The following is a 24,476-nucleotide window of genomic DNA, read 5'->3' on the forward strand; positions in this document are numbered from 1 at the left end:
ATATTGAGTTATTTTATACGCTATTTTTCATAGATTACATCTTCTATGAAAAACATTTTGTCTTTCATATATCATATACGGTTTTTTAAATAAGAAACTGATTAAGCATGAATAGTGGTAAAACTAGGTCACTTCATGCATGCTGTGATGTCGGTCGAATTAAAAAAAAATTGTTCGGATTATAGTAATTTTTTTAATATTATTATTAAACTTAAGAACTTTAGCATGTATCTTTTTAATTTATTTTTTATTTAATTAAAAAAAATATTTGCAAAACCCATGATCAATATAAATTATAATTTTTATTTTTATTTTCTAAACAAAATTAACCTAGTTTACGGGAGATTATTTTTGAATAAAAATTTATTTTTAACTAATTTTTTATCCAAAAAAATTAAAAATCTAAATAAATTTATTTATGATATTCGATAAGCCAGGAATGGGTTGAAAAAACAAAAAACAATCTAAATTTATTAAACTTCTAAAATCCAAATCAACTATTTAAGACAAAACTATATAGAACAAATATTCATAGTCGTTAAATCCAATCAGATAGATTAGTTCAAAAAACTTAAAACTTGTATTGAATGAGGTTTTTAGTTGAATCAGATAAAATATTGGCCCATCAAAAAACTAGTTGACCTAACTAATTTTTTAGTAGTTACGATTGAGCTCACCACACCCGAATCCAAGGATTAACGTTAAGGAAAAAAAAAAGTTGTAAATTAATAAAAATAGTTGACTCAGTAACCTAACACCCTACACTCTTTTCTGGATCAATCCCGACCAAATCTAACATGCTTCTCCCTCCAAGAATGTTTTGTTACTTTGATGTGGGTTTGTCACCCTATTGTCGATGAATCGCGCCAGTTTCCGTGACTGAAAGTTAATGGTTTGATCTGGATGGAAATGGATAAAAGTATAAGGGTCACATTAACAAATTAAAACGACGAAGGGCTGGATCAGTAAAATCAAAATAGTTGAGGGACCAGCCAAAGCCATTTAACAAAACGTTATTGCAACAGGGCAAATGGACGATCACCAGTCCAAAACCACACTGGAAGGCTATCTTGACATGGACCTTTGATGATCCCATCGGATGAAACAATCCTGGGCTTCTACGGAGTGGGCTAGCCCAGTTAGAATCGGGACTATTTCTATACAGATTGGGCTCTCGATGCTAAGAGGACTGCAAGCTCTTTTTTTTTACTTGGCCTCTGGGTTCCATCAGCTTGGTTGCGAAGTGACCAATTTCCTTCGCCCAAAAAATAAATTATGAGGCTCATTAATTAAAAATAAATACATAAATATTCTATGTTTTTAATCTCCTTGACGTGTCAAGCATTACATCATGTCTAAGCACGTCAGTGATGTTAATTGATTTTATCAAATATAAAAGCTTACAAGTTGTTGTTTATCCTGAGGCGTTAGAAGTTCTTGGTTTAAGCTTTTAATATTTAATGGTTTTCTAATTTAATTTTATTTTTTAATGCAATCCACTAAACTAGCTAGCCGCATTAATTACCCAGGCGTGCTGTCTGGCAGCACCGATCATGAATAATAAAATCTGGGACTGATCATAAGACAGTACCAGCCACTTAACCATCTATCTGCTTAATCATTGGCTCTAATTAGAGATCAGATGAGCATGGAGTTTTCTTCCTCGGGCAACTTGCTTAAATATTGGTGTCTAATGAATCCGATGGTTTGACACGGGCGAGGTAATTCTCCACCAACAGCAAGAACGACAACACATTTAAGATGATAAAATTTAATTTATATTTTAAAAAAGAAGAAATTAATTATCACATAGAAACAGCATTAGTGCATAAACAAATACAAGTATTATGATGATGAGTCTTAAATATTATCCACTGCTGGGTGTGTCGAAATGCGCCATGTTTTTCAGAAACTCTTGTGGGATCACTGGCAAGAAACTTCCCACTGGGCGTGTCGAAATGCGCAATGTTTTTCAGAAACTCTTGTGGGATCACTGGCAAGAAACTTCGACGCAGGAAACCACAAAAAAAGGGTCAAAACTCTTCGTGTTTTGTTCTTTATTAGGCAATAATGATAGCCTTGGGCCCCAAAAAAGTCAAGTGCTCAGGGGAGGAGATGCTAGTGGAGTTTAAGTTGGCAGTCGACACATGGCTAATGGATTCTTTAGATTTTTGCATGGTTGTGTATAATATATTGTCGAGGATGATCCATGGATAGTGCAAATGGTGTTTTTAGCCGAAAGGATTGCAGGCTTTTCTTCGGGATTTGTACTCATGGTGGGAGGGGACCAGAGATGGGAAAATTACATGATGACACACTCATAGTTCGACAGATTTGTTAATTTCAAAGATTTCATCATATTCTTGATTTCCGATTGGCTACTTCAGGTTTAGATTCTGTTCATGGAAGTAATTACCATGCCTACCTCTATAGCTTCATTTTTTTCATATATATATATATATATATATATATATATATATATATATATCCATTGGGATTCCAAATCGAAAGTTCTGAGTCTAAATCCTATATTACAAATCAAGAGGGTAGAGATGATGAATCTTTTACTAGAAAGAAAGAGGACAGCCCACAATGTAACTTGAACTTTATAGGATTCTTAGAAACAGAACAAAGATGTCATCGAGAAAATTGTACTTGCCAAATTGACACTTGTATTACATGATGAAGTTTTTTAATTAAAAATATATTAAAATGATATATTTTTATTTTTTATTTTATTCTTAAGGCCAGTATATAGAAATCATTTAAAAGATATTAAAAAAAACATAAAATTAATACTTTTTCAGAGAAGAAATTTAAATAAAATTGACAACTCAATTTTTAACTTTCCAAGATAGCAATCTACCTATCCTACAAAATTAAGAGTGTTCAGTCATTTATTGTAGACTGTAATTAAGGAGAGCCACAGTTCAAAAAATATGGGAGAAGCAGAAGCCGACCGCATTCTAAAGACAGCTGCAACTTTTTTTTAGTGGCCAAATACCATATTCTGCGGTGGTGCTGGAAGTTACGTGTCAACTTCTCTTTATTGGTCTGGTGCACATCAATGAAGGAGCGGCAATGAGCCTCCAACTGCTTTTAATTTTTTCTTCTCCTTCTTCTTTTTTTTTTTTTTTAGCTTCTCTTTTCTGGATTTGCAGTCATTTATTGTATGCTTGCTAAAATTGAAAGGTGTTTTATCATTTTATTTTTGTATTAAATTTGATTTTTATTTACTTAATTGCTATTTGTTTTATTTTAAATTTTTTTTAATTGATTTTAAAATTAAAAGGTGTTTTATCATTTTGTTTTTGTATTAAATTTAATTTTTATTTACTTAATTGCTATTTGTTTTGATTTAAATTTTTTTTAATTGATTTTATTTTTCAAATTTATCCCTCACACATTTGGTTTTGTTTAGTTTTTATATAAAATGTGGTCCTTATTTTTTTGTTATTTGTTTTGTTTGGATCTTTTTCTTAAATGTTTTTTTTTATCCTTGATATTTTATTTTTTTTATTTTTATGTCAAATTTGATTTTCATTCATTTCTTTTTTTTTTTTGTTTTGGATCATTTTTGAATTTGTAGTTTTATTTATTTTGTTTTCTACGAGATTATTTCAATCTCACGACTAAGACGCATATATGGCAAATTGACTTGGGCAGACTTAGGCGGGTTTTTCTTGTCCTTTTTTTTAAAAAAAAAATCATTCAACATTTAATTTGTTGAAAATTGAATTTTGATTTTTTAAAAAAATTATTAGATTATTGCATTCTTATTTAATTTTTTTTGTTATCAAATAAGATCATGGAGGTATTTTAAGAATATAGGGGGACCTTTCCATTATATTGGAAAACATTCATTTTACATAGTTAATCATTGTCATTTTTTTTTTTTGATTTGGTTTATTTGTTATCATGCATTATCTTTTTTTATTTATATTATTAAATTAATCAATTTTGATTAAACTCGATTAAATCAATAACTAGAGTTTTATATTTTTGTTACTTGTACACATTATTATGGTAGCTTGAGTATCTATTTTTTATATTAAAAAAAATTAGCTTAGCTTCGAGAATAGCTCGACCATCAATCAAGTTCACGCTATTGAAGCTCAGACTTTATAAGATTCAACTATACCCATCACAAAAGAAAATTGAAGCTCAACAAAAATAGAGTCCTTCTTCTCTCTCTCTCTCTCTCTCTCTCTCAAGAATGTACGTAGAATTAAAATTGAAATGAATAGGATTTGGTTAATGGCTGGGAAGTTTTTTCTTACGATTAGAAAGAAAAAGGTCCAAAATGGCTATAAACATTTTTCATATTTTGATGTATAAGATTGTTACAAAGAGCATGGTCAAATATCACGGGGGTCAACAAAAATGACCGGTGAAGAAGATCCATGTTTCATCCAATCAGACTGTCCACATCTTCGATCAACGTCGTCTAGTTTTTCATCAGCAAGCTTCTTGATGCACCACAAATCTTCAGCCCATGAAAATCTCCTCCAATGTGGGATCACCTCCCTAACTGGGTCCCTCTGGGCCACCTCAGCCACCACGGCCCCACACCCATCATCATCTCTAGCCATATTATGTGCAAATGCACATAGAGCCTTCATGAGCCTCGATGCGTTTTTACCTTCCATGTGTAGTCCATACAAGAAATAAACACCAAATTGTCTAAATACATCAGGAAATGAAGGCAACCTTAGCCATGGCATCCAAGCATCTAACAACCTAGTACCTGTGCAACATGCATACGTTAATTTGGACACTCCCTTCACTTGTAATTTGAACACTTCCTTGGTGTTCCACACACTCAGCAAGGCAAAACTTGAGGGCAGAATTCCTGTTTTTGGATCCCACTTAGGGAGAGCTTTTTTGGGCACGGCCATGAATGTGCCCAAATTTAGCTTACTAGACAAAATCGTGCAAATATCTTTTGGGAAAAATTCTGCATCGGCAAACACTCGACAATAAATTGCTTCGGCAAGTTTCGGAGGGAGTTGAATTATGGCAATGCCGGAGCCTAATGGCTTGTAATGGGCATGAACCGGTTGCACTAGCATGGTAAGAGTTCTAAATTTCGTGTAAAAGCATTTCCTGGTAAACAAATTGATAGAAGGTTCATTGGAGCAATCTGTGGCCATGTATGAGTACTCTGCACCTTTTTGCTTGCACCATTCTTCGATTTCTTGAACCAATTTTGTGCCAATGCCAAGCCTCCTGCAACATTGCCGAATACTAAGAATTAATTAAGAAAATATATAAAAGCGTGATATAATTGTTTGTTGGTTTTTGTCCAATGTGAGCATAAAAGGTAAGGTGGGTTCGTTTAAGCAAAAGTAGGGAACATTTTTGAAGATGACAAGGACCATTATAGATTTAAAAAAAAAGAGAATTTGTGATCATCTAAGCTTTTGCCCAAGTAATAAATTAGGCATATTAATGGCATATGCTTGTAAATTAATCAAAACTATTATTATATTGTATGGAAGGAAGTGGATATATCGACATTAGTGGTGGACCATATATATATTATGTCGAGTAAAGTAATTTTAATTGGTCACAAAGTGGAAACAAACAAGAAATCTAATTGTCTTAAAGCTTTTTTCTAAGATAAAGGAAGTCTTTGCATTGGATACATGTGTCAATGCCAGGCTAGCTTGCATTTGCCTCATTCCATGATACGAGGAACAAATGTTCTCTCTTTATAGTCGAATCTAATCGTGTTTTGTGGGGTGGGAATGGTTCGTAGAAACCCACAAAAGTAATTCGAGAAAGAAACTGTTAAATTTCACAAAGTAGGGCTGCGGATTAGTCAGGTGCAGTGGCTAAGGAGAACCCACACACCAAAAGAAAGGTTTTCTGGTGATAGTTTTGCCCTTTCCATGGAGCACTTTGTGCTCACCATAACCACCAAAAGGACACTTAAATCTTGTGAAAGTAACGTTTGTTTGATTGCACTTCTTATGCTGCTCTAATCAAGTAACGGAAGAGGGCCAATTAAACGCAAATGATTGCGAAAAACAAAGAGGTATATAAAACAATTTCTTGAGAGAGAAAGAGAGTGACCTGTGAGAAGGAGAAACCCTTAATCCCAGAATATAAGCCAGCTTTACATAGCCTGAACTTTCTCTTGTCCTCACAGTATTTACACAGGCTCTTATCACCCCTACTATCTCTCCTCCATCACCACATTCAGCAACCTGTTTTAATGATATAAACATGACTTTTGTCACTACAGAATGGAAAAAAAGAAAAAAGGCAATGCCTATATAACCACAATGCAAGCCTCTTCCTTCCTCTTCAGAAATACACCATTAAGTCACACACACATTCAAACTTGATTTTTGTTGCTTAAATCTTGACCTACAGATTATGTGATCATGCAACAGGGAATAATTTGTGTACGTTTCTCTTTTCACAAACTTGAGTGTCATGTAAAAAGGAAAAAAAGAAGTGGGACTAATGAGAATTGATGAATTACTACTTACTAGCATGACATGAGATGGAAAACGGCGAACTCGGCAAATTGGATCACCCATAAGGTCAGTAACCAGTGAATGCTTTCCCCTTTGGCCAACCTCACAACTTCTTTCCATTTCCTCCACAGCCACCTTGTCTCTCCCTTCATCATACTCTCTCACCACCACAAAATTCTCCATCTCGCCGACCGGCAACGTTGGGAAATTGTCCGCAGCTATTCTTAGTGACATGGTGGGAAAACAAATTTGTGTTAGCTAGCAATGTAATAGAGACTACTGAGCTATGGAGCTCAAAAGTTCTCACAATATGTGTTTTCTCGAATATGTCACTTAGGCCTATGTAATCTCTAGCTCCCCCCGTATATTTATAGTAGTGGAGGCGGGTTCTGACGTGGCACTCTTGATCAGTTTCAGCAGGGAATTCTTTTTCTAGCAAATATATATATATATATATATTCACTCACATTCTCTCCATGAATAGCAGCAAGATGCATGTACTGTATGCTTTTTTTCTTGACGATCTATCTATATCCATACATGCATACATATAATGATCCATATATATTTATGGTCGCAATTATTGATACATCAGATGACTTTGTCTTTTATCATGTGCAATATATTACAATCAGATCATGCTGATGATTATATGATGATGAAATTAATGGCAGATAAACTTTTTTATTAAAACCAAAGTGGGAATCGATATATACAAGTTCTATATACACCAATCACATGAAAGACTTCTACGATAAGAAGTCTGGCGTGCATTTTCCCAAGAATTTCATAAACCAATCACCTGAAAGACTTCTACGATTAATCATTTATACCATAATCCGGCGCTAATTACAACTTGTCAATCAAGAATTTGGACAAGTGGTTATCATAGGCATAATTACTTATGCCTATTAGCCGATTTTCGGGGTGGAGAAGATGATGGCTACAATATCTCTTCTTTTTAGTTAAATGGTGAAGCAAAATCTTTGTCCCTAGAGTAGCCGTTCCAAATAATAAACATTATATTACTTCGTGTTCCACCAATTATTGGTGAAGGTGGTGAGAATCATGCCCGTCACCACGTTTTTGGTGAACATGTGAGATGGTCATGTGCTTGGAATGATAACCATCACCTTAATGCAAGAAAATTATCCATTCTTAATTAAATTCAGTTATCTTAATGGCGATTGTGAAGCATCGAGACGTGTGTTGAGTGCTTAAGAACCCGGAAGGTTCCTTTCACTAAAAAGAAGAAGAAGAAGAAGAAGAAATAAATCTAAGAGACTTGTCTTTATCCTTTGTTGAAGGCTGGTTTTTTCCCTAAACGTTAGAAACATGATGATGCAAGAAGAGTGGGTGGTGATTGAACCAATCCATTCTAGGAAGCTTTATCTAAAACATTCCGATTGATTTGTCCTGTGTGCAGAGTGAACTTACTAATGTTGTCACAGACAAATTAATTGGTCAAACAAGAAAAGCAATGCTGGTAACTATCATGAATCTGAAAGTTAAAAGGACAACCATTTACAGCAATGGATTTGAAATCCATCGATTGGCACATTTAAAATGATGGTAGATATATTGGAATTCCCCCCCCCTTTTTTTTTTTCTTTTCTGGATTGGGTTGGGAGGGAGACACTTTGGAAGGGGGGTAGAATTGGGAGTGGAGATGTATATATATATATACACCCCCACTCCCAAGTAATTTTCAATCATAAAACTACCTAATTATTCCTTTGCATATGTTTGGAGCACGGTGGGATATTATTTACTGTGCATACATCGGCATAATTTATTTATTTGATTTAGAATTGTGCTTTAAAAGTATGTTTAGTTGGAAAATTGATATTTTTAATGTTTTTTTTTTATGATTTTAATGTATATATGTTAAAAAAATAAAAATAAAAACTATTTAAATATATTTTTAAATAAAAAATATCTTTAAAAAATATCATGTATATATCAAATACACAAAAAGATATTACAGATAAATTTACTTACGAGAGCTCGCTATGCTGATTATAGAATCCACTCATTCAATCCGTAACTAAAGTGGCAAGAATTAACCAAAGGAGAAACTAAGTTATAAACGAGATGAAAATAAAAGGATTAATTATGAAGGTTTATTTTTAACAGGAGGGACTAACTTAATGGATTTTAAAAATATAGAGACCAAGTTATACTTATAATTCTAATTAATTAATGAAAAGGTTAATTAATAATTCTAATGTTGATTTTATTTTATTTTTATGATAATCAAGACCAAATTTATAAAGATCAATAAGAAATTGAACAAATATCCGATTCCGTCAACCCCTTCAAAATTCTTGTGTTGATTTGGAAATGAGATTTATTATGCATATATTGTCACTTCGACTTTTAGCTCGGAGTCTTAAGAAATTATTATGCTTTTCGTTAATTTGTTATACCAGTACTTTTAATATTGCACCAATCAATCCATGGGAAATATTCAATGACGAACTCCAGTTGATTAGAATAGAATGATCAGTACTGTTTGAAGGAGATAATGATAAGAAGTCTGAGCATATTCTTGTTCAACATAATTAACAACTGTTGTAGTAAGAAATTCACCTAGATATTGAAGATATATATATACTATTCCCTTATACTCTTCTTTGCATCTCACTTTTGAGATTTCCTGCAATCGTCTTTTCTATTTTCAAAGACCATGCAAGAATCCCACTGTTATGCATCTCCTAGGTAAAATCATGCTCGTCCCTGTTGTCCACTAAAATATATCTAATCAATCTGCTCTTGCAAGACGAAGGAGACAGCCTTTTTTCTCAATTCGTACAGCTAGTTCTAATGATGTTTAGTTGTGTCCCCTGAGCTCAGCTCACGTAAATGGTTATGAAATTCATTGAACATTCGATCTGAGGCCAAGACTAAGATGGATGGATGTTGACCCTTTTGAAATCTTCTTGATGGGATCTGAAACCAGAAATCATCAAATCAATCACCTCCAATTTTCATCTCTTACACAGTTAATTTGCAAGTGAACCCTAGCGCTAGGTGAGCTAGTAATCGTTGCTTAGGTAAGAGTTAGCATGGAAACTTACAACAGAGATAGCAAAAGGAGAAGACACCCACTTGAAACTAAATTCCTTTCAAAGGGAAAAAGTGAAAGAAACCACGAGAAATTAAGAAATATCTTTCGCTTTGTTTATCCTCGAGAATGAAGATTGATATGCATTCTGACGGGAGTGATATAATTAGGGAATAAATTAATAGCTATGATTTGATGCAAATTCTCCCTTGGACCTACTTTTCATTATAAAAATATATGGTTCATGCTCTTAGTTCTTAATTACAGGGAAAAAAAAAAACAGAAAGGTGTATGATGATTATTATATTAACAGGAAAAAAAGCAGTTCAAGTTCAAGTTCAAATGAATATAATATACAATAATACAACTATAAGTTCCTTTAAACTATTTCTTAGAGGTTACTATGATTTTATTTATATATATTGGATAATGAAAATCCAAGATTTAATAAATATGATATGAATATTTATTTTTTAATATCATGGATAATAAATAAAATAAAAATCCGATTTGTAAATTCATATGAATTATCATTACAAGTTAGAATACATATTCATATATATATATATATATATATATATATATATATATATATATATCTCATTAAGTAAATTTACTTGAAATTATCTTCCGGGCATGAATTTAACAATTTAAATCTATTTTTTAAACTGATTTTCAATATTTGATGTTTTTATAATTTTCATGTTCTACTATGAATAAAAAAAACTAAAAAGTATATTTTAATATTTTTTTTAATGAAAAACCACTCTCTTCCTCGCTATCAAATGTCAAATGACATTGGGCCCAAACAGAAAAGGAAATGTATTTTGTTAAAAAAATCCATAAATTGGGCTCATAGAAACAGTTCTATCAACTCATAAGGCCCAGTCCCATTTTATTTTGCCTGGGAAGACCATGTGTCACAATCACCATCAAAATCAAACCTCTCCGGTCTCCACTCCAAAACAGTAACACACCAAACCACACAAAAATCCTAGTACTAATTGTGACTTTGTTACAAAATTTCCCTAGAAAATCAATAGGAAAACAAGCAGGAGAGAAAATGGGTGTCTTTGCAGCAGTAGGGGTGTTGCTTCCCTTCCCGTATTACTACTGGCTATGGACAAACCCACAAGCATGGGTGAATCTATGTGGGAAAGACAAGAACCCATCAAAGGTTATGTCTCATGTTTCACATTTCCTCAAGTTGTTGCAGTTCATTTCTCTTTTTTCAGTTTCCACTCTCTCTTGGCCTCCTCCTCTCTACTTCTGGCCCCTCTTTGGCTTTGGTCAGTTCCTCAACTTCAGGTCAGTCAATCACTGTACTATCTATATCTGACTTATTTATGTGTGCCTGTAAAGATTGGTTTTTTTAATTGAATAATGTACAGTTTGATGACTTTCTGATTGTGATGGATTGTTGGTGAAAGACCCAGCTAGGAATTCATGTAAACTTTCCTTCATTTTTTGGCAAAAGAGATTGCAAATGCTTGGTTATGGATACTAGCATATCAATATATGCCTACAAAGATCGGTTTTTGGTAGCTTAAATGTTCCCATGTTGGTAACTTTTTGATGGGGATGAGTTGTTGGTTATGGACCCAATTCAGAATTCAAGTTTTGCTTCTCTTTTTAGGTAATAGAAATGAAAAATACTTGGTGTAGTTGAGTAATGGTAATTATGGTGCTTTGTTGTGAGGTGGACTAGTGGATTTACCTTGAAGCAACTTTTGAGGCTTTAATCTATTTTTTTGCTTATTTAATGCTTTATGGCATACTTTATCATTCTATAACCAAGTGCTGGTAGCTGTCATTGATTTGCTTTGCTGTTAGCTCCTATCATTTAGAATTAGGTAACCCCTGTTGCTCAATAGATGAGTGTGGTTGAATTGGAACATAAGAACTGTCATACAATACACACCATTGATAAAGCAAAAAAAAATGGTTTCTTTCCTTTCTTATTTCTCTCACTTTTACACTATATTTTGGGTTTACTTCCACATAGGCAATCTACTAGCCATCCCTTTGATCTTTTTCATGTTAAACTTGATGCCTTTTAATGGCTTCCATTTATATAATAAGCTTATAGTTCAGCCGAAGAAAAGAGTATTTTGTAGGTTATTGCTGGAGTTTGGTTCTTATAATTAATCAAAATCTGAATCCGGTCTAAAAGAGCTGATCTTCACCCTATTTCATGTTTCTTTCTTATCTGTCCAATTACTTGGATATTTGATGGTGATTAGCCCTATTCCTACCCATAAGACCTCTAGCCTAACTAAAGGCAGAATTGATACTCGTATCTATGACACCTTTATAGAAAATATTCTCAGGCAGGCTGGTCACACATTGATGTTAAGATGTGCATGTCATTGTTCTATTCTGGTCACTCAAGTTTAGTCTAGGTTGTTGCTCTGTGGATTACTCTTATAGTTTGTGTGTAATTGTTGGTTTCATATTCCAGTCTAGGCCTGCTTACTCTTGCAGTTTCAGCATGTCAGTAAGTTTGTGTAGTTTTGATATTAGTATATAAATGGTCTGTTTCGAGTATAAGAGCAACCAATCAAGCAGTCTTCGAAATCAATGGCTGTCTTTGCATGATGCTTGCCTGAGAAGCATAATTTCTTCAATGCCACATTCTTGACCATACTGTCTGCGAATTTGCTTTTTGTGTGTTTATCTCTTTTGATATTTTTGGTTCTCTCTTTTTTCTTTGCCCTTTTTCCTCTAAACACAGTTTTAACCTACAGTTTCAGCTCTCGTCATAAAATTCTGAAATTAATGAGAATCTGGTCTATGTTTTTGGACCGAATAATAATCGTCTAAAATATTAGATTTGGTGGAAAACTAAAAGATCCTGCAGTAGGTGGGGTTATCAAATATACCTGGTTCTGATACAGAACAGCTTTTCACTAGCTTATTTCATTCTGCTTAAATTTTGGCCTTTGATTGGCACACCCCATTTAAAAGCAGTATAAAATAAGAAATGCAATTTTAACTTTCCTGTTAAGATATTGTCTATAACCTCAGAATGGACACCCTTTTCATACTTTATCTTCCATGATTAGATGCTTATCTGTGGATATCTAGTCCTGATTCCCTGGTCCCTTTTTGTGAACGTGCATCATGATATATGAATGGTTGTTTCTTTGCTTGGACCTTCCCAGGAGAAGTGTACAGTTCAGATTCCCAAGTCCTTATTTTGTGGCTGATATTTCACATGTTTTGTTTTTGTAATTGGATGACTTCCTTGAACTGAGAAAAAGTTTTGTTTTACAATTTTGGCGAATCACCGTATCTGTTTTGGGTAGTTATTCTTTAGCGGTAGGGTACGGGTAGTGGAAAATAAACCAGAAACTGTTCCTCTTGTATTATGATTCTGAGGCTTTACTTGAGTATTTTAGCTGCTGCTGTCTAAATAAGTGTAAAATTGTGTGGAATTATGCTGCCTCTATCCACTTCATTTTGTGGTTATAATAAAACCTTCACATTATAGGGTATACCAATTGCTTGGTGAATCCGGTACGTACTATGGTGTACGCTTTGGGAAGAACATCCCTTGGGTGACACAGTTCCCATTCGGGGTTATACAAGATCCACAATATGTTGGAAGCATTTTGAGTCTTTTTGCATGCCTATCTTGGACCCCTTTCCAATACATTCTCTTGTGGACTCTGGGCTATGTATTCATGATCTATGTGGAATCAAAAGAGGATCCAGCTACTCGAGCAAAGCCAATATCTTGATTACAAATGTTGCAATTTTACCGTCTAATGATCTCCAAGAAGAGTGGATGGTTGGAAGATGCTCTGTTTCTCAGCTCTTTAGGTCCGGTTGAATAACATCTTCATTTTGAACATCTTAGCCCTGTATTTCTTTCAAATTTTGATGATTAATTATTTTTCTCATTCTAGTTACTTTAGAAGGTGCTTCTTTGTTTTACAAAGTTTCCTTGTTGTGTAATTTTCACCTAGTAGATTTACATTACATTTGGCTGAATATTTTTACAGTTAACTAGTCAAGGCATTAATTTTGAAGCTGCATTTTACTGAATTTTACTACTCAAGCCATGGTAGTACGAGTTATATTAAGATTAATGGTGTCATCAAGCTGTAATCTATAGATGACAGAAAAGTGTTTTTAGGTAGATAGCGTTTGAATGTATGTATGATTAGAAGATTCAAACCCTGTTCTTAGTTGGCTATATATTCCAACTCCATGAGCTTCAGACTGTCACTGTCTTGACAATGCACGTAGAAAATTGAATTTCTCACCGGGTAAATCCTGAAGACTATTCATTCTTTAAACCATTTTTCAAACCAGACTTAGAGGTTAAAAGCTCATGGATTGAGAGTGGATCCAGGTTAACTCAACCTTCGACTTTTTAGAGAATAAAAGCCCAAAACCATGGAGTTTAAGCCCAAAACCATGGAGTTTTGGTCCAAAAATCTGGGTTTTTCACTTGGCAAGGCCAGACCCGGGTTGGTGGATCACGAGGTCGACCCTGTTTCTGTATACTGCTTCAAACTCTATTTCACAAATTGGCATTTAACATCAATTTTGATTTCCCAGTGGCTGGACATTCATAATACAAATGGAAGTTGAGGGAAGAAGCACAGAATCATAACTTCAAAAATAAAGCCCTTCTTTTCCTTCTAGACCAGAGCTAGGGACATATCAAAAATTTGCATTGCCTGTTTCACAGCTCCTACATCTATGTCTTTTAGTTTCCCAGTTTTAGATGAGACAATAATGCATTTCTTCTCCTCTGCATTGGGAACAAATACTTTACCCTTCTCTTCAGAACCAAACAGTGCAATGCTGCAAAAGATTGAGCATAAACACAAATCAAAATAGTTGAAAAAAACAATTTCTTTGAGCAAAGAAATTACCTAGGTTTCTCTCGTGCATTTGCAAGTTGGATTGCCGCTGTGTTTGTTGCAATCACCCCAGCCGAATCATTGATGAGGGCTGCCAGCTGAGAAGAAAACAGAATTATACTTGGCAAAACGAAACAACCAACATTAAAGCTTGGAAAACTCAAAAGCATTCTCTTACTGTTGATTATTATTAGCTTTCTGAAAATGTTTTCGTCGGAAAAAAACATGATTTGATGACAGAACCTTCAACAGAAGCCATGCATGATGCTTCTTTTTTCTTTTTTTTGAGAATTTTGTGGACAACATTATGATTTATAAGAAAATGACTGGAAGACGACACTTGCCTGTCCTGGAGTAGTGATGAAGAGAATACCGATATCTTCATTATAAATTATTTCCTCCACATTTTCCCTTTCTTTCTCATGTGGAATGACAAAAACTGGCTTAAATCCACTGTTTGAAAGAGGAGAGTAAATTAAAATAGAGAGCAAGAGGAAATCAAGCTATCCATGCATATTATGGGCAAAACTGAAACTAAGCTTTAGATAGTTCTTTAATGATAGGGCATATTGTTAAAGTCCATCCATACCTTATAGCATCAGCTATTTGATCCCATACTTCAAGCGGTAGCAAGCTATCAGTATCACCTCTAGACTGCATTGAAGCCTTTGAATCCGATTCTATCCCATGAATCACAATATATTTCCCTTTCTCTGCACCAGCAGCCCTATATTTTGCCTCTACGTACTGTTTCAGCTTCCTTGAAAGTGAAACTCTTAGAGGAGGCACTGGTTGCCGGGGCACATTGTAAATTGGTCTTCCTAGCCAATCAAGCATCTGATGGTACCTAAACAAAACACAGTGCAATTTTTGGATTAGGCAGGTTCTTTCAATTCCGTGTTCAGGTTTTCCTCGGCAATTTCGTGCCAGGTCCACGTTGTATAGTGTTTAAAATCACCCCCACCTCATCAACAAGGTGCGTCTCTCTTTTGCAATAAACAACTTAGATTGATAAATCATTAGCACTCAAGATGCTGTCTAACTTTCCATGGAACAAGTGTTGCAAATGATTATGCTGTGTGATAAACTCACATGTGGTAACCCCCTTCTGAAAGATTCGCGCTATCTGGTGTGAATGTTTCTGTCAGAAGTAGCCCTGCTCCTGCTGCATTCACATTGGGGTATATGTAGCTAACTTTATCCCGAGCCGACGACATGAACATGAATGATGCATGGCCAAGCCCTGCCAATTTCGTTGATAAGACCAAGTCATAGTACCTATTCTGCAAGCACAAGGCAACAATCCTTCAAATATAATCAACCTAAGCCAATGACCCCTGGAAATGGCAAGTTGATGTAGGAAACACATATTCTAGTCAGGGTTTTGAGACTTAAATAAACGAAGATGGTTTAATTATATCTAAAATGCAACAGCTGGAGCTTCTTGGCATCCTAAATGTTGCAATCTATACTCAACTTGAAACTGAAACAGAAATTCCAGCCTGCTCAGGTGACCAAATGAGATATAATCATCAAAAGTGCAAAGGCAAGTATGCAAGCCACCAACCTTAAGAACTCCAATCATGTCGGTATAAATTGCTGGCTCAGGATCACCATCAGGATCATAAACATTTGCCCATCTCACATTCTTATTCAACTCATAACACTGTTTCCCTCTATCTGATGCCAACACATCCACTAGAATACCAGGGTACCTTAAACAAGACCATAGTAATTAAGCATCATTAATAGATAAAACAAGAATTGACTATTTTCATTCGTATAAAATATACTAGATCATAGCATCATTCCTGTCTTTCAGCATACCTGTCTTTCAGCATTTGAATGACAGGAAAGAAGAGCAAGTTCTCATAAACACCACCAGAAATCATACAACAGCACCTCCTTACATCACCTCTAATTTTCAATCCCAACTGAGCAACCTCTACATTATAACCTTTTGGGAACTTAAGGAATCCATATGGGTTGTTGGGGTTATCAACTGGCCTAGTATCTTCATCTTGCTTTCCATCTACAAACAATGAGCCATATTCCATATCAAGGTCCTCTCCATCATCAAAAATATCAATCCATGGGTTCTTTTTCTTTGCATAGGGGGTCAGAATGCTTGGTTTTCTAGTACATGGAAGATGATGGTCTGCTGATGGGTTAAAAAACGACGGCTTGCTGGTGAAATGAGTCGAGGGAAGTGGGGGTGGGTTAGTGAGGAAAGGAGAGATGGTTTTGGGCAGCAAAGATGTTGAAGCCATGAGGTGGATAGTTTTTTTTTTATCAGTTGGAGTTAGTTTTGTTATGCAAACTTCTTCGCTATGTGAGTTGTAGAAGTTGGGATTTCAATGTGTGGAAGCTAGTTGGATAAGTGCCTTGGTGGGTCCTTGCTTGCTCTTTTTTGTGTTTTTCATTTTTTTAAAATAAAAAATAAAAAAAATTCATGAGATTAAGGATTGCTTGAAGGGGATAAGGAGCAGGATGAAAGATATGAGAGGGCAATTTAAATCGAAGTTATTAAATCTGTTTTTGGCTTATAAATTGGTTTAAAGCTTTGATAGAAGATTAATCAAGTTAATTCAGATTGATTTAAATTAATTTAAAATAATATTATTTTGAATTCTTTTAAAAAAATTAAAGTGATATTATTTTTTAAAAATAAAAATAAAACTATATCTCACTCAATTTTTAACTAGGATGACGCAAGTGACTTCTGCTTGTTTTAACCTAACAATTCTTTTTTAAAATTATAATTAATTTTTTTAAATTATAATTACAAAAACTATCATAATAAAACACATTAAAAAAAAATAATATGTGCTAGTGGATAATGAGATTGAGATGATAAGGACTTGTGGGCCAATTAACTATGTGTTGCAACTGAATATAAAATTAATTATTTTTAGTATTTTTTATTATTTTAATGTGTTGATATTAAAATAAATTTTAAAAAATTAAATATATTATTTTAATATATTTTTAAATAAAAAATATTTAAAATATAATTTTTATCGTATTTCTAAACGGATCGTAATAATCACCAATTCTTATATCACTTCTAGCAAGATTATTTTTCCTCTGTGATTTATGTTATTTTTTATATTAGACAATAAATAGTATCATTATCATATTTAAACAAACTCTTTGAATAATTTTAAGCGATCATTTCCTAAATCATTCGATGCATTTAAAGGAATAAATACCTCTCCTTTCCATCTTTTCTTGACTTATTAAGTTAATAGTGGTGATTATTTTTTGTTTGGTTCGGTTTTTATATATATAAAAAAGTAATCAAACTAAATTTTTTATTAAAAAAAAACCGAAATCGGTTCAAATCGACCGGTTTCGGTTCGGTTCGATTATTTTAGAACAAAAACCGGTTCAAACCGACAAGTTCCGGTTTGGCTCGGTTTTTTCTGGTTTCACTCGGTTTTTTTCCGGTTTGGGTTTGGTTCGGTTCGGTTTTTTCAGTTTCAGGCTTATAAAACCGAACCGGTCGGTTTTTAAAAAATTTTAATCGGTTTTTTTTCACGGTTTGGTTTTTTTTGTTATTTTTTTTCCGGTTTTCTCGGTTTAATCAGTTTTTAACATCTAATGAAATTTATTAAATTTTTTCAAATAAACTTAATCGTAAAAGGAAGGGCATGTTGTTAAACTCGTCAAAAAAAATAGACTTAATTTTAATTAATACCTGACCTGATAAAAGAATATCACTTGCTATCAGAATAAATAATAAAGAATCATTTCCTCTAGATCTTAACCATAAAATACACTATATTATTTCCATGGCCATCCATCCGTATCCTTTTATAATTAGCAAAGACTGGGTTTGGTACCGCACTTCTATTGCTGCAAATGTATTTTAAAAAAGAAAAAATATATATGTTGTCGGATAGATAAGTTTTTTTAAAAAATAACCATGATAATCTAGAAAAAAACAATTAAAAAAAAACATTTGAATTAAGGTAATTCAACCTAAGTTAGCATGATAAACATGCAATCATGGTAATTAAGGTCAAGTCAACTCGAGTTATCCCGCAAAACCTATGACCTAGATATCGTGATAAACTGATAAAATAAATATGAAGAAAATAATAAAGCCCATTTTAAAAAAATATATATAATAATATCAACTTGTATGAACTTTTTAAACTCGTGACTTGGGTTATTAGATTTGAAACACCTTATCTGAAAAAATCATAAAACTCAATTCTCAATTAATCAAATGCTAGAGGATGAAACTGAAAAAATAATTTCAATTATACAAAAGAATTCAAGATAAAATAAAATAAATTACAATTAAAAGAATGAGGATCAAAATTAAAATACAAAATAAATTTTATTTTTGATTGAAGGGTAAAATTAAAAAGAAGAAACAATTTAACAAAATGATAAAAAAAATTCAAAAGAATAAGGATAAAAATTGACATAAAAATAAAAAAAAATTAATTGACATGTGAAATTGAAAAGAAAAAATAATTTAACAAAAGGACAATAAAATAACAATAAAGAAATAAAGACTAAATTGAAAACAATAACATATTACAAATTAGGATTGAAAGATAAAATTGAAAACAAAATAAAATTTTACAAAAAGACTAAGAATAAAAATTAAAAATCAAAAGAAGAATGACCAAAGTGAAAATTTTCATAAATCAGAAGACAATTCTGAAATTTTGCATGACTAGCAAAATTTAAGGGGAGAAAAGAAAAGAGGGGGTAAAAAGTGTCATTGGTGATAAACTATGCCACCACCAACTACACGTATTGCCCTAACAGGAAGAGGATGCTAGGGTACTTTCAACAACACAATGAAAGGGAGATTTTGACCGTCGGGAGATGCTGCTTGAAAGGTGTGGGCACCTCCCACACGCTGAGGCATGCACTTGCCATCTATTTTTTGGTTGTTTTTTTATATTTAGTCAAATATTAAATTGTCTTTCAACCAACTTGATAATAAAAAAAAACATAATAAAAATACAAAAAAGTCATTGGATGTTAGATTTTTTTTTTTTTTTGCTTTCAAGGGCATTTAGTCATTTTACCATGCTTTTTTTTAAAAAAAAAAACTTATTTTCCCATAATCAATTTAGCAATAACTAATATGCATCTTATGAAAAAACTCAATGCCTCTGATAATCGGTTTAATATTTTTGGACATGAAGGGAAAAGATATCATTATATTATTCCAATACACAATGCAAATAAGTTAGTGTTGATAATGTTTTTCCATATCTAATTAGCTTTGTTAATATTAAACTTGGATTAGATATTAGTCGGTCTAAGATTTAAAATATGAATTGAATTAGTTAAACTAAATCAATCCAAAACTATGTTATTTTAATTTTTTTTAAAATCTTAAAACCACATTATTTTTTTAGAAAAAAAATAATTAAGTTATTTAAGTTTAAAGTTTAAACAATCAATTTTACCTAAATTAATTTAAAATTCAGCCTAGACATGTCCCATATTAACCATTCTTGCCATTTAATAACGGTGATAATAAAACAAACAAATCCAAAAAAGAAGGCAATCAGATTGCGATCTCGGAAAAAAAAAATGTCGGACAAAACATCAACTTTTTAGTAAAGAGTCTAAAGACAGACATCCTGTTACGTGGCACACTTTAACTGGTAAGTTCCCTTTCTATCTCCAAAAGGAAAACTAAAAGCCCGCAAAATCTTCCCTATCTGTCTTTCAACACCATCGACAAATTTCCTCTCCGCTTTCTCAGTACCCAAACATAACCTCGCTTACTCTCCCTCCAAAAACAGTAAACTAAAAGCATGTTTAATATTTCAGTAGTGATAATTTTTAAAGTATTTTTATTTAAAAATATATTTATTAATTTTTTTAAAGAACTTGGCCGCAATATTACACACATTTTTAGAGTCATTTGTTTTTATATTTTAAAAATATTTTTTTAAAAATTAAATTTTTTTAAATTTTTTTTAAATCATTTTAATAACTACAGCACAAACAATAGCCACCGAAAAAAAGGCAATGTCAGGAGACCCACCTAGAGTGCTGGCCATGAACAGCATCAGGGAACGGGAAAACAAGGAACCAGAAAAGCCGGCGACGAAGAAGAAACCTACCAACGAGAAACAACCGCCGCAAGAAACGGAGTCCAACAACAAGAACAAGAAGAAATGCGGCAGTGAAAAATTCGTAGTTGAGAGACAAAAGTCCATGAATGCTTCCTGCTCCTCTGACGCCTCGGAACACTCGTCGCCGCTCGGCCGGGAGCCGTCATCGTCCTTGTCGTGGTCCAGTGGGGAATGGCGGCAAGAAGGATTGCGGTGGTGAAGGAAGAAGCAATGTGGTGGTGGTGGTGAGAGTGAAGTACTTACTAGTGGGGGGGTGATAGTACTGATAACTTTCAACTTCAAAGTAAAAAATAGGTGTGCTGGGTTACACCTACTACTGGTAAGTTTTTGAACCTCCCTCTCCCTCTCTGTTTTGTTCTTTTTGTGTATTTTTTGTAAGCGTGTTTGAATTGGGTGTGTTTTTATTTGGATATTGATGTTTAGTAATTTGTGGAACTTCAAGAATTGAGAGGTATTGATGGTAAAGGTTTTAAAAAGGCAAGATTTTGCATTTGGTATTTGATGTTGAGTGGTTTAATGCTCCTGCTTGTTTATAAGAAATAGAGATTGAAAAACAAGTAGGAAACTAGTCATTGACGACAAAAAAAGGAATAAGAATTTATGTTGAAATTGGGTTTAGAACATGGTAAAAGTAAGTGGGGTTCATATTAAATTGCAAATTGTTGCACTCTTGTTATTTTCTCATGTCAAAGAAGGCACTTGCTTTGACAGATGAAAGACTCATTAGCAATGAACCAAGGAGTGCGCTTTCTGGTAAGAGACCCTTGCGAGGCTAATAATCTGCTTCCATTAGTAGTGAGCATCTGCTGTAAAAGTGATGTTTCATACAAGAGAACCTCAGTGCGTTATTTGATGCATCATCCTGTTGATTTAGCTGAATGATTGATGAAATCTTTGCTCTTATCATATTTATGTGAAATTTAGCCATAGTTGGTTTATAATCAATCTATGTAGTGCAAAATATTTATGATCATGAAAGAGAGAGAGAGAATCTGTCACTAAATCTTGAATTATTTTGGCATAAAACCTTAAAGAAGTGATTGATATTACTATTATTTTCACTGATGTGGCAAGATGCTCGTATCTTGAGGGGGTTCATTGACATAGTTTATTCCCGCGTTAATTAATGCCAGAGATGTGTGTCCTGTGCATTCTGAGGATTCATCCCCGTCTCATCTGTGGTCATGCTCCGGGAGCAAGATCCTGCTATTCACAGTCCTGCGGGGCTAGCTAGACCTCACCAAAACTCATCGATACGAAAATAATTTCCTTTCCAAACCAATAGAGACTGGTGTCCCATTAACTTTGAATTAATGCTTTTATTAATAATAAATATGTGGATTATATTTTTACTTTAAATTCATAAATCAAATATTAGATTCATTAATCTAATATTATATGGATATTAAAGATAAATTAAGCTTTTATTAATAATAAATATGTATTTATACGAATATAATAATGTCACGTGTAACCAACCGATTGACTACAAGGCATATTAAACTAACAAATCCGATGTTAAATTGGGCTCGGAATTTTTCAGGTGATTTCAAGGCTATTTTCTTGTGATACGTCACTTATCACTTATTGAATAGTTGTATGTCTCAAAATTAGACCCGGAAGTTATTGTTTTGGCTATTTTAGTTATTTTCTTATATATTTTTTAATTTTAATTATTTATTTTCTACTTAGTTTATATTTTTTATTTAGGTCAGTGTTTTAAGAGTCATATAAATTGTTGGGGTGTTTTTTATTATTATTCAAATTATTATTTAGATATAATAAAATACTAGAGAGATTTATCTCCACTTAACCTTTGAGCTTTAGAACATAGTCTTTATCTTTGCTATACCTGAGTTAGATTTAAAGCAAATCATGACCAGAAACATGATGGTTTATATTCAGTTTGTTAACTTGTAAACGTTCTGCATTCCGTGGCAGGATGCAAATTGCCAGATATTTTGCCTGTAATATAATTAAGTTTTGAGCTTTTTCACAAAGTTGCCGTCGCTAATTAATTTTTCCCCGCTTTCTAAAAGATCCATGCTATGCCACTTTTCATGATGAAGATTGGGGAGTCCCAGTCCATGATGACAAGTATGTCATGCACAAAACCCTTTGGATAATCTTCTTCCAAAGCAAAGGGGATCTGGTAGCTTCCTCAGTCTGTGATCATTTCTTTTGATGTGCAGGAAGCTGTTTGAACAGCTAAGCCTATCAGGAGCTTTGGCTGAACTTACATGGCCTGTCATCCCTAACAAAAGGCATATATTTAGGCATTGGTTATTTCAATTAAATGTGTTTGTTATGATAGATGCACTTCACTTGCTTGGTGTACTGGCATTCAATAACCAAAAGGCAATGTGAATTGTCGATGCTCAAACTTTTAATGGGTTTCACTTGGTTGACACGGAGTTATCTGCATGCAGGGAAGTCATTTTGGATTTTGATCCAATTGCTAATGAGAGAAAGATAGCACTTCCAAATGCTCAAACTTTCTTCCTAGTGTCAGAAAATTCCGATCAATCGTTGAAAATGCTCATCAAATGTGCAAGGTGGAGATATGAACTTTTCTATTCATTTCTTGCGTGTTGATTAATTCATGTTGTAAGCCTAATATTCGACTCCCTTTTTTTTTGCGACTTTTGTTAATAACTCATGGTAAAGAAAGCTCTGGGCTCGGTATAATATTGTTGAAGATTGTCCCAACCCATGACCTCCAAACTGCTGTAAACTCGCAGCTTGTTGTTGATGCTGCAGTTCATAGATGAGTTTGGCTCTTTTATTAAACACACCTCGAACTTTGTCAACCATAAGCCAATTCCGATATTCCCACCAAGTTCCAGTCAAGACTCCAAAAGCAGAGCTCATAAGCAAGGACACGGCAAGAAGAGGGTTTTGAAGTGTTGGTCCAACAGCTATATACTCATTCATGCAAGCGGCTGGACTAACAAATGACCATCTCATAAGTTGCTTCAGATTCCAAGTGGACCACCAAGGGAGAAGCAAGGGTAAAGGATGGCTATCTTGAGGCGAAGACCAAAGTGAAAGAAATTGTAGGATTCAATGGATGCTGGATTATCTGGTGGTGCAAGTAAATTTACATGTTGAATCGACCTGGATTTAGTGACTTTTCCTGGTGGAATGGGAAACTGAATGGATGAGATGTTAGAATAATCTCTGTGATAATGTTTTCGCTTCCACACGTCTCAAATGGTAGGATTCAATTTTATTCATGGAATGTCCATCATGGTCCAACTAATTTTCTGTGATTGAAAGAGACTGCTGTGCTACTTTAGATTTTTGAAGTCGTAATCAAGTTCTGCTCACGTAAAATGATTCAGTGAATGCAGGTATTGCGACAAAAAATTCACTCACGGTTACATGAACATTTCATGTCGGTATTTCAAGTTCCATGTTCCTTTCCTTTTCAAGGTTGAGGATTGATTCTTGAATTATTGTAGTCAAATAAGCTTTCCGACTTACATTTAATTAGCACTTTTCCTTTTGGATTACGGCAAAAATATTCTTCTAGACATGGCTGCTGCCTGCGTGGCTGAAAAATTCGGATGTCTTGCTTGGAATAGTCATCAGTCACACCTCAAATTCTTGGTATGCTAAAGAATGGTATGCTAGAAAATATTAATTAGACTGGAATAGATTGTACTGAACTTAAATAATTGTTTTGCATTGTGATTGGTGAGCTTTAGATTGGATTGAATAATTTGTTTTTATTTCATGTTTAGTAGATATTAGAAGGAATTTTGTTTGTCTGAGATCTAGACCAGTCTGGTTTTAAAAAATAAAAAAATGATTGATTTGATTTTATTCGTTTAAATTTTTAAATTGATCTATCACCTAGTCTTGATAAAACATAAGTAAAAATTACATTGTAGGTAAAAAATACATTTGACTTTTTTTTAAT

At 33.5% G+C, this 24,476-nt stretch overlaps 3 protein-coding genes and 1 long non-coding RNA gene across 5 annotated transcripts; 2 read left to right on the forward strand and 2 right to left on the reverse strand.

Annotated features, from left to right (window-relative positions):
- Window positions 1–4,304: 4,304 nt before the first annotated feature.
- LOC7487045 (probable N-acetyltransferase HLS1) lies at window positions 4,305–6,823 on the reverse strand. The gene is made up of 3 exons (XM_002299211.4): window positions 6,501–6,823; window positions 6,079–6,212; window positions 4,305–5,229 (listed from the first exon to the last, which is right to left on the reverse strand). Exons 1-3 carry the CDS (start codon window positions 6,720–6,722, stop codon window positions 4,359–4,361), a joined length of 1,227 nt encoding a protein of 408 aa, XP_002299247.3. The 5' UTR covers window positions 6,723–6,823; the 3' UTR covers window positions 4,305–4,358.
- A 3,664-nt stretch (window positions 6,824–10,487) lies between these two features.
- LOC18094257 (phosphatidyl-N-methylethanolamine N-methyltransferase) lies at window positions 10,488–13,605 on the forward strand. Its single transcript, XM_024593997.2, has 2 exons — window positions 10,488–10,863; window positions 13,049–13,605. The coding sequence occupies exons 1-2, from the start codon at window positions 10,619–10,621 to the stop codon at window positions 13,296–13,298; spliced, it is 495 nt and encodes a 164-aa protein (XP_024449765.1). The 5' UTR covers window positions 10,488–10,618; the 3' UTR covers window positions 13,299–13,605.
- Window positions 13,606–14,093: 488 nt separating this feature from the next.
- Window positions 14,094–16,759, reverse strand: LOC18094258 (photosynthetic NDH subunit of subcomplex B 1, chloroplastic). The gene is made up of 7 exons (XM_024593996.2): window positions 16,260–16,759; window positions 16,000–16,147; window positions 15,525–15,715; window positions 15,022–15,279; window positions 14,777–14,885; window positions 14,445–14,530; window positions 14,094–14,373 (listed from the first exon to the last, which is right to left on the reverse strand). The coding sequence occupies exons 1-7, from the start codon at window positions 16,700–16,702 to the stop codon at window positions 14,208–14,210; spliced, it is 1,401 nt and encodes a 466-aa protein (XP_024449764.1). The 5' UTR covers window positions 16,703–16,759; the 3' UTR covers window positions 14,094–14,207.
- A 3,401-nt stretch (window positions 16,760–20,160) lies between these two features.
- LOC18094259 (uncharacterized) lies at window positions 20,161–23,787 on the forward strand. 2 transcript variants are annotated; one of them, XR_002976962.2, is made up of 3 exons: window positions 20,359–20,870; window positions 22,981–23,106; window positions 23,219–23,787. It is a non-coding gene; the product is annotated as an uncharacterized LOC18094259 (long non-coding RNA). The 2 variants fall into 2 exon arrangements; XR_002976961.2 differs by having other exon boundaries at window positions 20,161–20,870; window positions 22,981–23,787.
- Window positions 23,788–24,476: the final 689 nt, after the last annotated feature.

This window comes from Populus trichocarpa, chromosome 1 (genome assembly GCF_000002775.5).
Source record: "Populus trichocarpa isolate Nisqually-1 chromosome 1, P.trichocarpa_v4.1, whole genome shotgun sequence".
In the NCBI taxonomy this organism is placed as follows: Eukaryota; Viridiplantae; Streptophyta; class Magnoliopsida; order Malpighiales; family Salicaceae; genus Populus; species Populus trichocarpa.

Coding starts and splice junctions, on each gene's coding strand:
- LOC7487045 (XM_002299211.4), bottom strand. CDS start 6,722: ATGTCACTAAGAATAGCTGCGGACAATTTCCCAACGTTGCCGGTCGGC. Junction 6,213..6,500: donor TTCCATCTCATGTCATGCTA/GTAAGTAGTAAT, acceptor TCATTAAAACAG/GTTGCTGAATGTGGTGATGG. Junction 5,230..6,078: donor AGGGTTTCTCCTTCTCACAG/GTCACTCTCTTT, acceptor GCAATGTTGCAG/GAGGCTTGGCATTGGCACAA.
- LOC18094257 (XM_024593997.2), top strand. CDS start 10,619: ATGGGTGTCTTTGCAGCAGTAGGGGTGTTGCTTCCCTTCCCGTATTAC. Junction 10,864..13,048: donor GGTCAGTTCCTCAACTTCAG/GTCAGTCAATCA, acceptor TTCACATTATAG/GGTATACCAATTGCTTGGTG.
- LOC18094258 (XM_024593996.2), bottom strand. CDS start 16,702: ATGGCTTCAACATCTTTGCTGCCCAAAACCATCTCTCCTTTCCTCACT. Junction 16,148..16,259: donor ATTCAAATGCTGAAAGACAG/GTATGCTGAAAG, acceptor GTCTTGTTTAAG/GTACCCTGGTATTCTAGTGG. Junction 14,374..14,444: donor AATGCACGAGAGAAACCTAG/GTAATTTCTTTG, acceptor AATCTTTTGCAG/CATTGCACTGTTTGGTTCTG.